The 12,836-nt window shown below is 44.7% G+C and overlaps 1 protein-coding gene across 1 annotated transcript; it reads right to left on the bottom strand.

Annotated features, from left to right (window-relative positions):
- Positions 1-1,041: 1,041 nt before the first annotated feature.
- Positions 1,042-5,407, bottom strand: LEUTX (leucine twenty homeobox). The gene is made up of 3 exons (XM_030297341.2): positions 5,401-5,407; positions 2,212-2,363; positions 1,042-1,488 (listed from the first exon to the last, which is right to left on the bottom strand). The coding sequence occupies exons 1-3, from the start codon at positions 5,405-5,407 to the stop codon at positions 1,042-1,044; spliced, it is 606 nt and encodes a 201-aa protein (XP_030153201.2).
- Between the last annotated feature and the right edge of the window lie 7,429 nt (positions 5,408-12,836).

The raw sequence follows: 12,836 nt of genomic DNA, 5'->3' as shown, positions 1-12,836 counted from the left end.
CTCCCGTGCTTTTCTATGAGGCCTCAGGTTTTATGTTCCCCTGGGTTGCTGTGCTTCTTGCTTGTACTCCAGAGCTCTCTCTGAGCTATTTTCATCAGTGAGTAGTTAGTTGTTAAATCATTGTTTTGTGGAGGCACAAGTGCTGCGACCTCCTAGTCCACCACCTTGCTAATGTCCCTGTGACTTTTTTAAAGAGATAAAGATGGCCCATGGGGAACAGGTGCAAGAGAGCTTCGTCTATATGGCATGGACTTTAGTTGGAGTGCTTTCATGGAGCTAGGTCAGTTGCGACAAGCTAGCACCCAAGGAAAACTAACTGGTTTCTACTACCATTCTAAAGGCACCTATGACTGCCCTTTATACTGAAATTTGGTTGAGATGGTACTCAGAGTACAGAAGTTACACAGGCAATGATAGGTAGATTGTTGGGGCGCCTGGGTGTCTCAGTCGGTTAAGCGTCCGACTTCTGCTCAGGTCACGATCTCTCAGTTCACGAGTTTGAGCCCTGCATCAGGCTCTCTGTTGTCAGCAATGGAGCCTCAGGTTCCACTCAGCAATGGAGTATCAGGTTCTGTGCTGACAGCTCAGAGCCCGGAGCCTGCCTCAGACTCTGTATCTCCCTCTCTCTCTGCCCTTCCCCTGCTCATGCTCTGTGTCTCTCTCCCTCTCTCTCTCAGAAATAAACACTAAAAAAAATTTAAAAGGTAGATTCTTTTTTTTAAGTTGATTTATTTTGAGAAAAAGAGAGAGAGAGAGAGACAGCGCGCACATGAGGGGGGAGGGGCAGAGAGAGAGAGAGAGAGAGAGGGAGAAAGAGAATCCCAAGCTGGCTCTGTGCTGTCAGCACAGAGTCCAATGCGGGGCTCGAACTCACGATGATGATCTGAGCCAAGATCAAGAGACACTTGACTGAGCCACCCAGGCTATCCTGGATTTCTTTCTTCTCACAGAAAAAGGCAAATTCCTGGGCTCTGGTCCATTTAGACTTCGTTGACCCATGAAAGGCCTTTGGAAACGTCTCTCAGTTGGTCAGGATTTGGATCATAGATCTTTCTCAATAAGGGTGGGTATGTCAGCCATAGCTCCTGAACTGGGACACCTGGGGGAGAGGTACTGATCTAGATCATCATCCCCAGGTAAGGCATATAGTTGTATAAGTTGATCTATGTCATAGGGAATGGAGGCCCAAGGAGGATCAGGGTCCCCCAGACATATCTGTTGGAGATCATGAGGTGGAGAATCCCAAGACGAATTCCACTTGGAGGGACCAGCACCTGCAGATTGCACGCTATCAGGAGACTGAGGTAGTTCATGGTCACAGGCATCCAAAATGCTGGGACTCCCGGGATGAGTGTTTGCTGAAGTTACAGGTAAGGGAGGTTGCTCCTCTTTGATTGAAATCGTCTGGTTTGATGATTTTAGTGACGAATTTGAATCAGTTTGTTGCTGCTCTTTCTTCCTTTTCACGCGCTGGTTCTTAAACCAAGTCTGGGGAGAGAGGAGGTAAGCAGGTTAATACAGGGGGTGGGGGGGGGCGGGTCTAAAGGGAAATCCTCATGTTTCTCAGGAATTAGCTTCTTTTGGCATGAGAAGGCTAGTGTCTCATCTCTTCATAGTTATCTGAACAAGGGACATTCCTTCTATCCTCTGCTGTCCTGAGTTCCAGAAGGCAAAGGGAGTGTAAGATCATGACAGAGCACTCAAACCCTAGATCAGGAGGGGTTAAGGCAAGGTGCTTCTGTCTTGGTGGATGCTCAGCATTTTCAGACAGACTTCTGAAGACCAAGAATTTGGAGTGGGAGTCTAGCTTGGGGTGTCTTCGGGATTCATTCGGGGGTTCTCATACCCCGAATACTCTGTGGCAACTTAGTTGCAAGGCATCTAAATGACGGAATGGTCTGATTAGGGAGAATCTAGATATAAACAGGAGCTGACTCCAATGGGCTTATCTGAGATCCATCGCTGTGTAGCATTATGGGTCTGGAGTCAGAAAGGTCTGGGTTCAAATTCTAGCTCTTATGTTTATAATCCTTGGAGGATTCTCTGCGAGCTTAGTGTTCCCTAATAAAATGGATGGTCATAAGAATAAAACTATAAGACATCTGTCTGCGCACACACCAGTTGTTCAATAAATAGGAATTACATGATGACTAAAGTGTATATGAAGCTCTGGGTTAGGTGTGCTGTGTAGACACACACTCAGGGACATACCTTTATCACGGATTCGTCTAGCTGAGTAGATGAAATAAGTTCCATCATGGTAACCCAGTCTGGGTACATGGTCTCTTCGAACACTTGTTTCAGTGCTTGAAGCTGTTCTGCACTAAAGTGTGTGCGCCTCCGGCGAGCATACCTTTGCTCTTCTGCAAAAGGAATAGACACAAGGCTTTCATTTAAAAAAAAAAAAAATACATTCAAAGATAAACTTCTTACCTGAGCCTGACCCGAGAGCCAAGAGCTTGGTCTTAAAAGTTGACTCAAATGGATAAAGAAGATGTGGTTTATATATACAAGGAAATACTACTTGGCAATGAGAAAGAATGAAATCTGGCCATTTGTAGCAACGGAGATGGAATGGGAGAGTGTTATGCTAAGTGAAATAAGTCAGGCAGAAAAAGACAGATACCAGATGTTTTCACTCATATGTGGATCCTGGGAAACTTAACAGAAGACCATGGGGGAAGGGAAGGGGGAAAAAAAAAACAAACAGAGAGGGAGGGAGGAAAACCATAAGAGACTCTTAAATACAGAGAACAAACTGAAGGTTGATGGGGGACAGGGGGAGAGGGGAAAGTGGGTGATGGGCATTGAAGAGGGCACCTGTTGGGATGAGCACTAGGTGTTGTATGGAAACCAATTTGACAATAAATTTCATTTAAAAAATTCAAGAGGTAAAAATATAGGGAAAACTCCAATTAATTAATTAATTAATTATTTAAAAGTTGACTCATGGAACCCACTCTTCACCATCTTGCTGGGATTGCTCTGCACCACTGAAATTCTGTTTCCCCTATGCGAAAAGGTTCAAGCCTGGTTTAAGAGCAAGTAACTGTCCTAACTGTCCACTTGTTCTAGAGGAATATACTAGTTCTGGAAAGCAGTGTGGAGGTTCCCCAAAAAATTAAAAATAGAACTACCCTACAAGCCAGCAATTGTACTACTAGGTATTTACCCAAGGGATACAGGTGTGCTGTTTTGAAGGGACACATGCACCCCCATGTTTATAGCAGCACTATCGACAATAGCCAAAGTATGGAAAGAGCTCAAATGTCCATCTAAGGATGAATGGATGAAGGAGATGTGGTATATATACACAATGGAGTATTACTCGGGAATCAAAAAGAATGAAATCTTGCCCTTTGCAACTGCATGGATGGAACTAGAGGCTGTTATGCTAAGTGAAATTAGTCAGTCGGAGAAAGACAAATATCCTATGACTTTACTCATACGAGGAATTTAAGATACAAAACAAATGAACATATGGAAGGGAAGCAAAAATAATATAAAAACAAGGAGGGGGACAAAACATAAGAGACTCTTAAACATAGAGAACAAACAGAGGGTTGCTGGAGGGGTTGTGGGAGGGGGGATGGTCTAAATGGGTAAAGGGCATTAAGGTATCTACTCCTGAAATCATTGTTGCACCATATGCTAACTAACTTGGATGTAAATTAAACAATAAATAACAATGAATAAATAAAAACAGTTAATAAATTAAAATGAATAAATAAATAAACCTACGCTAAAAAAAAAAAAAAAGAATATACTAGAAACTCATAGCCAAGAAAAATGAACCAGACTAGTGGGAGAAAATATATCTTTCCTCAGGGCGCCTGGCTGGCTCAGTTGGTTGAGCTTCGGCTCAACTTCGGCTCAGGTCATGATCTCACAGTTTGTGAGTTCAAGCCCTGCGTCGGGCTCTGTGCTGACAGCTCAGAGCCTGGAGCCTGTTTCGGATTCTGTCTCCTTCTGTCTCTGCCCCTCCCCACTTGTGCTCTGTCTCTCTGTCTCTCAAAAATAAATCAATGTAAAAAAATAAAAAAAAAGAAAATATATCTGTGAGGACAGTTGGAATAACATAGGGTAGTGACATGATTATCAACGTTAGGTTCATTTGACATTTGAGTTCATATGATTCAGAGTATTTGAGACTCTGTTGCTCTAATCAGCCATAGACTCAGGGTCACTGCCATCTACACTGGTCGGCATGTGAGATCTTGAAGCTGATTTGGCCATTTATCAATGAGGCCAGTGAGAGGAGCAGGTATGGAGCTTAGTGACCTGAGAATGAATGTTGATTCTCCCATTTATTAGCTCTCTCTGGGAGTATCACTACACTTATATTATTTGCCCCTTTTCTCTACCAGTAAAATGGTCCCATAGTTCACTTGCTTTGGGGAAGAACTGAGTACCCAGAAAGCAAGTCTGTTAATTACAGCCTCTGTGTATAATAGGTGCAGAGTGGGAGTTGTTTTATTGTTTAAAATATAAATGTAAAACCATGGCATCTAGCAATATTCGATCCATTTTCCATAGGAGATTCTGTTTATGTAGGGGGCCCTTATTCTTCATATATATATATATATCTCTTCATACATTAAAAAAATTAATAAAATAGAGGGGCGCCTGGGTGGCGCAGTCGGTTAAGCGTCCGACTTCAGCCAGGTCACGATCTCGAGGTCCGTGAGTTCGAGCCCCGCGTCAGGCTCTGGGCTGATGGCTCAGAGCCTGGAGCCTGTTTCCGATTCTGTGTCTCCCTCTCTCTCTGCCCCTCCCCCGTTCATGCTCTGTCTCTCTCTGTCCCAAAAATAAATAAACGTTGAAAAAAAAAATTAAAAAAAAATTAATAAAATAGAGCAAAGAGTCTCAATTTCACTAGGTAATAAAGAAATGGAATATGGATCAAATATTAAGTACTACCTTGTTTCCACTGCTGAAAATAGGACAGTGGGGGTGTACCTGGGTGGCTCAGTTGGTTAAGCATCCAACTTCGGCTCAAGTCATCATCTCACATTTCATGAGTTTGAGCCCCACGTCAGGCTCTGTGCAGACAGCTCATTGCCTGGGGCCTCCTTCGGATTCTCTGTCTCCCTCTCTCTCTGCCCCTGCCCCCCTTGTGCTCTATCTCTGTCTCTCTCTCTCTCAAAAATAAACACTTAAAAAAATTTTTTTAAAAAGAACATGGAAAAACAAAAACTCACGGTACACAGTAATGGTGGAGTCCAGTTACAAAATGTGTTCCAATGCTTCCTATTGGTATAACCCAGTGGTTCCCAAAACTGACCACTTGGTGTTGGCAAGATGCTACCACAAAGTCTCACCATCTTGCCTCGGCCTGTCCACAGCCCAACTGCTCAACCTCTAGCACTGCAAGCATTTGTTGCCCTTGCCCCAGCTTACCTGCCATAATATCCTTTTGAAATGCAAGGACTCCTTCTGTCGTGTGTTTGCTGAACTCCTGAATTCAGTCTATGTATCTGCTGGGTTTGAGGACTCCCATTTATACAAAATTTTGACGTAGTATAGTCCCCGCCCTACCCCGCCCTAATGTCACACCCTCTGGTAATCCATTCAACACGTGCCCCTTGAGAACCTGTTCTGTGCCCCATGCTGTGCAGGGCCCTGGGATAAAGCGGTGATTCCAGACTTCATCTCTGACCTCAAATGGTGGAGGAAAACAAATGGAAGTCAAAATGGATAAAATGTTCAAAAATTTCACTCTGGGAAAAAGAGAAAACATGCAGGATACAGAGAGAAACAGTAAACTGGGAAGGCAATTGAATCCAGAAGGTGAAGGATGGGCTCTGTGCATTGGGCAGCTACTGGTGAGACCTCGCAGGGTGGGGATGAGGTTCCGGGGATGGAAGGTGCATGGGGAAGCCCCTCAAACAAAGCAGCAGCAGGCAAGGGTCAAGATCTTGGCAGAGCCTAAATGGTAGACATTCTTGTAACTTCTGTTAGAGTTTGGATTTGGGATGGTTGAAAGTTTGGATTTGGGATGGTTTGGATTTGGGATGGTTGAAATTCTCAGGGAGAATTCTGAGCAAGGGAACTTAACTGATACATTGCATTTTAAAAAACTTATGCCTCCTGGGGTGCCTAGATGGCTCAGTTGGCTAAGCATCTGACTCTTGATTTGGGCTCAGGTCATAATCTCACAGTCCATGGGTTTGAGCCCCGCATCCATCAGTGCAGTTGAAGCTGTTAGCGCAGAGCCTGCTTGGGATTCTCTCTCCCCTGCCCCACCCTCTCTCTCTGCCCCTCCCTGATCTCTATCTCTCTCTAAAAACAAATAAACTTTAAAAATATCATGCCTCCCTCTTGCCTCTTACCTTCCCTTTCCCTGTTTCTCGGTTCTGCATTTTCTTCACCTCTCAGGTGACCTATTTGCCACTTATTTATTCCTCCCCATGGTATTCTTCTCCAAGACAGGCCATTTTCATAGGGGGGTCTCACTTGATAGGAGAATTGGCTCTAGTTCCTAGTCATCCGCCCTGGAGGCCCCGCACCCGTTGTGGACCCAACATCTCTGAAGTGGAGCTGGGACTCTGGCCCTGGCCCATCTCACCTGCCCCCCACTCCACCCTCATCCCTCATCTCCACATGCTCATCAGCCTGGCTTGGAGAGGTCTTGAAAGAGCCCAAGAACTCTGACTCTGGAAACATTGTCAGTAGCCCAAAACGATTGAAGCACCCAACTGTGTCTCATACAAGAAGAAAATTCAGGGAACCTTTTTGAACTGATCAATGGTAGAAACACCTTCCAAATATCTATTCAAAAGGGTAAAAGCAGGCCTTGAATTTTCCATGTAAATTTTAGAATTGATCCCCAGAATCTCCTTGAGAAGCCAATGAGGATAAAAGAGCGTGATGTATTCAAAGGGTATGAATGTCAAAATAGCAGAGGATTTTGCAGGTATTGATGTTTAAAAACAGGAGTGCCTAGACGGCTCAGTCAGTTGGGCATCCGACTTCAGCTCAGGTCATGATCTTGAGGTCCATAAGTTTGAGCCCCGCATTGGGCTCTGTGCTGCCAGCTCAGAGCCTGGAGCCCGCTTCGGATTCTGTGTCTCCCTCTCTCTCCCCCTTCCTGTCTTTCTCTCTCTGTCAAAAATAAATAAACATTAAACATTAAAAATAAATAAATAGTAAAAACAGGGGCGCCTGGGTGACTCAGTTGGTTAGGCGTCCAACTCTTGATTTCGGCTCAGGTCATGGTCTCACAGTTTGTGAGTTGAAGCCCCATATCAGGCTCCATGCTGACAGCGCAGAGCCTGCTTGGATCCTATCTCTCTGACCCTCCTGTGCTCTCTCTCTCTCTCTCTGTCTCAAAATAAGTAAAATAAGCTTTCAAAAAATAAAAAATAAAATCCTGCCCCTGCTTTATTTGTTTACCTAATAGTTATTCAAGTGACTACTCTGCCATGTCTTGTTCTCGTGAATAGAAAAATCAGGATTTGGAGAAATAGAGCTTGTCCTGCCCTCAAAGCACTGGCACCCTAGGGAGGGAAGCAGAAAATAAATGAGCAAACAAACCAATAAATAGTTTCTGGTCGTGATAGGTACTGGTATTATGGAGGCCACCAGCGGCACTGGTTAGAGCACATGAGATTGGCGACCCAAGCAAGACAGCTCTGATGAAGTGTCTTTTTTACTGAAGGATAAGGAAGAGCATTCTAAGCAAATGGAACAGCAAACTCGAAGGCTCAGACACATGGAAAACCTGTTGATGTCTGGGGGGGGGGTGGGCAGAAGGGCGCTGTGGAGACAGGGGTCATGGGAGAAGATGAAGCTGGAGAGGCAGACCAAGGCCAGGTCACGGTGAAGGAGTTTGGACTTTATTCCGGGAAGTAGAACACCATTTAAGGGGCCTCTGGAGATCGAGAAGACACCAGTCCATGCTCTTACCATGAGGTACTTGAGAAGTGAGAGACAAAGTAACCTCAATTTGACAGGGCTACACAGGTGCCAGGGGTTCACCTGATAGGCTGGGTCCAGTTGGAGCTGGAAAGAGTTTGAAGTTCACGTCCCTCCCTCAAGATGTTCTCTTCGTGTTCCATCTGCTTTGAGCATCAGCTCCCCTGGCCCCGTTCACTACTTTCTCATAAATCCCTCTCTGACCCCCCGGGCCAGGTCAGGACCTCTGTTTTATGCTGCCAACATTCTTGTTCTTCATTATAAACTTGATGGGTTGATTTGCATGGGTTCTGATAACTCCTTCTCTCCCCAGAGATCCTCAAAGCCCTGCAGAGGACCCAGCCCATGGTCAGCCCGAAGTCAGGCACTTAACAGACTAAGCCACCCAGGTGCCTCTAATTTAATTTTTAAATTTTATTTATTTAAGTAATCCCTACACCCAATATAGGGCTTGAACTCACAACCCGAAGATCAAGAGTTGCAGCTCTTCTGACTAAGCCAGCCAGGTGCCCCTAGATTTAATTTCATTTAAAAATTTTTTAATTTTATTTTTGAGAGAGAGAGAGAGAGAGACAGTGAGAGCAGGGAGGGGCAGAGAGAGATGGAGACAGAATCCAAAGCAGGCTCCAGGCTCTGAGCTGTCAGCACAGAGCCTGACGTGGGGCTCAAACTCACGAACTGTGAGATCATGACCTAAGCCAAAGTCAGACACCCAACTGACTGAGCCACCCAGGCACCCCTAGATTTAATTTAATTTTTAATGTTTTCTGAAATTGTGTTCTTTCCATAATTTGGAGAGAATTTGGTTTAATAGAGGTCATTTATAATCCTGTAAAAATTACAGATGAGTCACACCACGGGAGAGGATAGCTAGATCTTCACCCATCATATTTACTCTTTCCCAAGCATGTAGAAAAACTACATGGGCATGGGGGACTCGTGGCTGGCTCAGTCAGTAAAGCCTGCAACTCTTGATCTTGGGGTTGTGAGTTCAAGCCCTGTTGGGTATAGGGATTACTTAAAAGATAAAATCTGTGGGGAATTAAGCTTAGGAATTCCCTGAGCCTGCACTGATGGGTTAACAAGGCATAAAGAATCACAAAGCCATAGAAGGCTCATACCCAAGTTTGGGTAAACAAGTATAGATAAATAGGTGGGGGGAGGGGGGGAGGGCAAAGGCCCCCAAGATGGAGGGGGTACAAAGGCCTCCAGGATAGAGAGGGTGGGGCAAAGGCCCCAGCACAAAGGTATATGAGGTAAATAAGATTAGGTATTCAGGGCACATACACCCCCCAACTTAGTACTATAGTAGAAAGCTGTTTTCACAGGAAGGAAGGACCAAATTAGATAAACAGGCAAATAGGGCTATAGACCAATGAGGGTGAAGCTGCCCAGAGTGGAGCTAATTAGCAAAAGAAAGGTGCCTTGTTAATCTTGACGTTACATGCTCTGTCTTATCCCCTAGGCTGGCTAAGATAAACAGACATGGCCATTAACATCCATCTACCCAGTGCCAGGATTTTGGTTTATATTGACCCAAACACCTAACACCATATATCTTCAAACCCCCTTTCCCTCATGCCCATGAGTTCATGTTCACAGATTCATTGTCTCTTTGTGCACGTCCATCACGTTTGTAAGCCTTCTGATCTTAATAAATACAGAGCAAGGATCCTTATACGGGGCTCTTATCTTTTCCCGGACATTAGCCATCTCTCACATTTTAATCCTGCGTCTGCTTTTTTGCTGGACAAGAAAGAACTTTAGACCCAGAGTCTATGACAAAAATCTTGAAAGAAAGAAAGAAAGAAAGAAAGAAAGAAAGAAAGAAAGAAAGAACACATGGGAATACTGATCTGTACCTTTCCTTTTTTGTGATATCTTTATCTGGCTTTGGTAGCAGGGTCATGGCCTGAAAAAAATGTTTTGTAGAATTCAGCAACAAAGCCATCTGGTCTAGGGTTTTTCCTTGTTGGGAGATGACTGATTCAATCTCTTTACTTTTATGGGCTTATTCATATTTTATATTTCTTCTTGAGCCTATTTTGGTAATTTGTACATTTCTAGGAATTATACATTTCCCCTGGCTTATCTAATATAGCCATATAATTGTTTATAATATTCTGGTATAACCTTACTTATTTTGTTAAAGCTGGTAGTAATGTCACCATTTTTATTTCTGATCTTAGAAATTTGAGTCTTTATTCAAAGTCGGTCCAGCCAACAGTTGGTCAATTTTGTCAATTTTTTTTAAATGTTTACTTATTTTTGAGAGAGAGAGTGCATGCAGAGGGAGGAGCAGAGAGAGGGGGACAGAGGATCCTAAATAGGTTCTGCACTGACAGCTGCGAACCCAATGCGGGGCTGGAACTCACAAACCGTGAGATCATGACCTGAGCCGAAGTAAGACGCTCAACTGCCTGAGCCACACAGGTGCCCCTGTCAATCTTATTAAAGAACGAACTTTTGGTTTCATTGACGCTATTCTTTTTTGTTGTCTCTATTTCGTTGATCTCTGCTCTAATCTTGTCTCCTTCCTTCTGCTAGCTTTGGGTTTAGTGTGCTCTTCTTTTTCTATTTCCCCTTAGCATAAAGCAAGGTTATTGATTTGAGTCAATAAACACAGATAAGAATGCTTAGGGGGCATCTGGGTGGCTCACTCGGTTGAGCGTTCAACTTTGGCTCAGGTCACAATCTTGAGGGTTGGTGAGTTCGAGCCCTGCGTCGAGGTCTCTGATGTCAGGGCGGAGTCTGCTTCAGATCCTCTTGTCCTCTTTGCTCTCTGTTCCTCTAGCGCTTGTGCTGTCTCTCAAAACTAAACATAAAAAAAAAAAAAATTGCTTACTAATGTGATGCTATGTCATGGGTTTTCACTACCCCACTTACCACTAGCAATGGGTCTTTATTGTCACCAGAGCAATAAAATTTCCCATAATAAGGGTCCAGCTGCCTTTTAGGATTTTTCCAGCATCCGCTTGGTTTCCACTCTTCCCTCTTAGCTGTGCAGTGTTTCTTCATACTCTCTGCCTAGGAAAGAAAAGAAAGTATTTTTTCATCTTCTCTCATCCCTCATGTTAAGAAGCCACCCTCTTGGGGTGCCTGGGTGGCTCAGTCTGTTAAGCATGTCAGCTAAGTCTGTCAGCTCAGGTCATGATCTCACAGTTTGTGGGTTCGAGCCCCACCTAGGGCTCTGCACTGACAGCTTGGAGCCTGCCTGGGATTCTCTCTCTCCCTCTCTCTCTGCCCCTCCCCCACATGTTCTCTCTCTCTCTCTCTCTCTCTCTCTCAAAAATAAATAAATAAACTTAAAAAAAAAGCCACCCTCTTGGCATTAATTTCCCTGCAGTGAGGGTTTGCGAGTATATGGGTGCTGAGAGGGCTTCGCAGGGGTGTTGGGCCAAAAGTCAAAGACGCCCAGTGGCAGGCAGAGAAAGGTCTTGAGGAAAGGGCTGTCGGCTCACACCCACTTGAAGCCAGCAGGAAATCTGTGCAGCCCTGGTCGCCTCAGTAAAGCAGTAACTGGTGCTGTAAAGGTGAGCCTGAGGTTATAAAGGGATGCAGATAAAGCCTGATATACTGGCTTCCTTTCAGTTCCTAGTCACACCAAGCTCATTCCTGTGCTTGGAGCCTTTCACATGACAACTGTCCTGGAAACTTCCCAAAATGACATTAACAAGGCAGGGAGAATGTTCTAGATTAAAAGAGACTAAAGAGAACAACCCTACGGAATGCCCGGCACTTGATTGGATTCTGGGTTTTAAAACTGCTATAAAAGGGGGCTCCTGGGTGGCTCAGTTAAGCATCTGACTCCGGGTTTCAGCTCAGGTCATGATCTCATGCTTCGTGGAATCCAGCCCCAAATAGGCTCCATGTGCCGACAGCGTGGAGCCTGGTTGGGATTCCCTCTCTCTCCCTTGATCTCTGCCACTCCCCTGCTCATGTTCAAGCACTCGCTCCCTCGCGCTCTCTCTCTCTCCCTTAAAATAAATAAACTTTAAAATTTTTTTAAAAATAAAACTGCTATAAAGGACATGCTTTTAGATGATTGGAGACATTTAAAAATAATTTTTTTTAATGTTTATTTATTTTTAACAGAGAGAGACAGAGCACGAGTGGGGGAGGGGCAGAGAGAGAGGGAGACACAGAATCCGAAGCAGGCTCCAGGCTTCCAGCAGGGGCTCAAACTCATAGACCTCGAGGTCATGACCTGAACCAAAGTCGGAAGCTCAACCAACCGAGCCACCCAGGTGCTGACAATTGGAGACATTTAAGTGCAGACTGTGTATTCCTCTCTAATTCTTTAGCAGCCTCAGAGCAGAAGGGCTAACAATGGGAGCTTAGTGCCCGCCAAGGAGAGGGGATCTGGTTAACACCTTCAGCTAAAGTCGGAGCCCCAGAGGGATACACCCTAGGGGAAGGGGTGTACCAATCAGCTCTCAAAGCAACCAAAGACTGAGCCTGATCAGCGCAGACACTATTTGGATTAAAAGAATCTGTCTCCCCCACCCCCACCGCCCCATTCTCACTGTGTGAGAACCTGATCCACTTGAGACAAAGATAATACCTTTTCAAGTTGGAACTATGCGTGCAGCTCCGTGACAAGAGTTAACACCCATTGGGTATTTACTTCATGCCAGATATGGTTCTAAGGTGCTTTCGTATATTATTTCCTTTAATCACCACAGAAACCCTGTAATGCAGGTCTGGCACTGGTTTTACAGATGACGACCATAAGGGACAGACGTCTCAAGGAACTGGTTCCTACCCCTGAGCTAACAAGTGGCATAATCAGGTTCTGAATCCAGCCGATCCGGGTCCAACATTTCCCGCCTTAATTGCAATGGTATTCATTGTTATCAGCCTCTCATCTGATCTTGAGGCTTGTGCATCTCGACTTCTGATCTCATCGTGACTATCTC

This window comes from Lynx canadensis, chromosome E2, assembly GCF_007474595.2.
Source record: "Lynx canadensis isolate LIC74 chromosome E2, mLynCan4.pri.v2, whole genome shotgun sequence".
Lineage (NCBI taxonomy): Eukaryota > Metazoa > Chordata > Mammalia > Carnivora > Felidae > Lynx > Lynx canadensis.
The sequence above is the reverse complement of the archived record's forward strand: the minus strand, read 5'-3'. Positions and strand labels throughout refer to the sequence as shown.

Coding starts and splice junctions, on each gene's coding strand:
- LEUTX (XM_030297341.2), bottom strand. Junction 1,489..2,211: donor TAGACGAATCCGTGATAAAG/GTATGTCCCTGA, acceptor CTCTCTCCCCAG/ACTTGGTTTAAGAACCAGCG.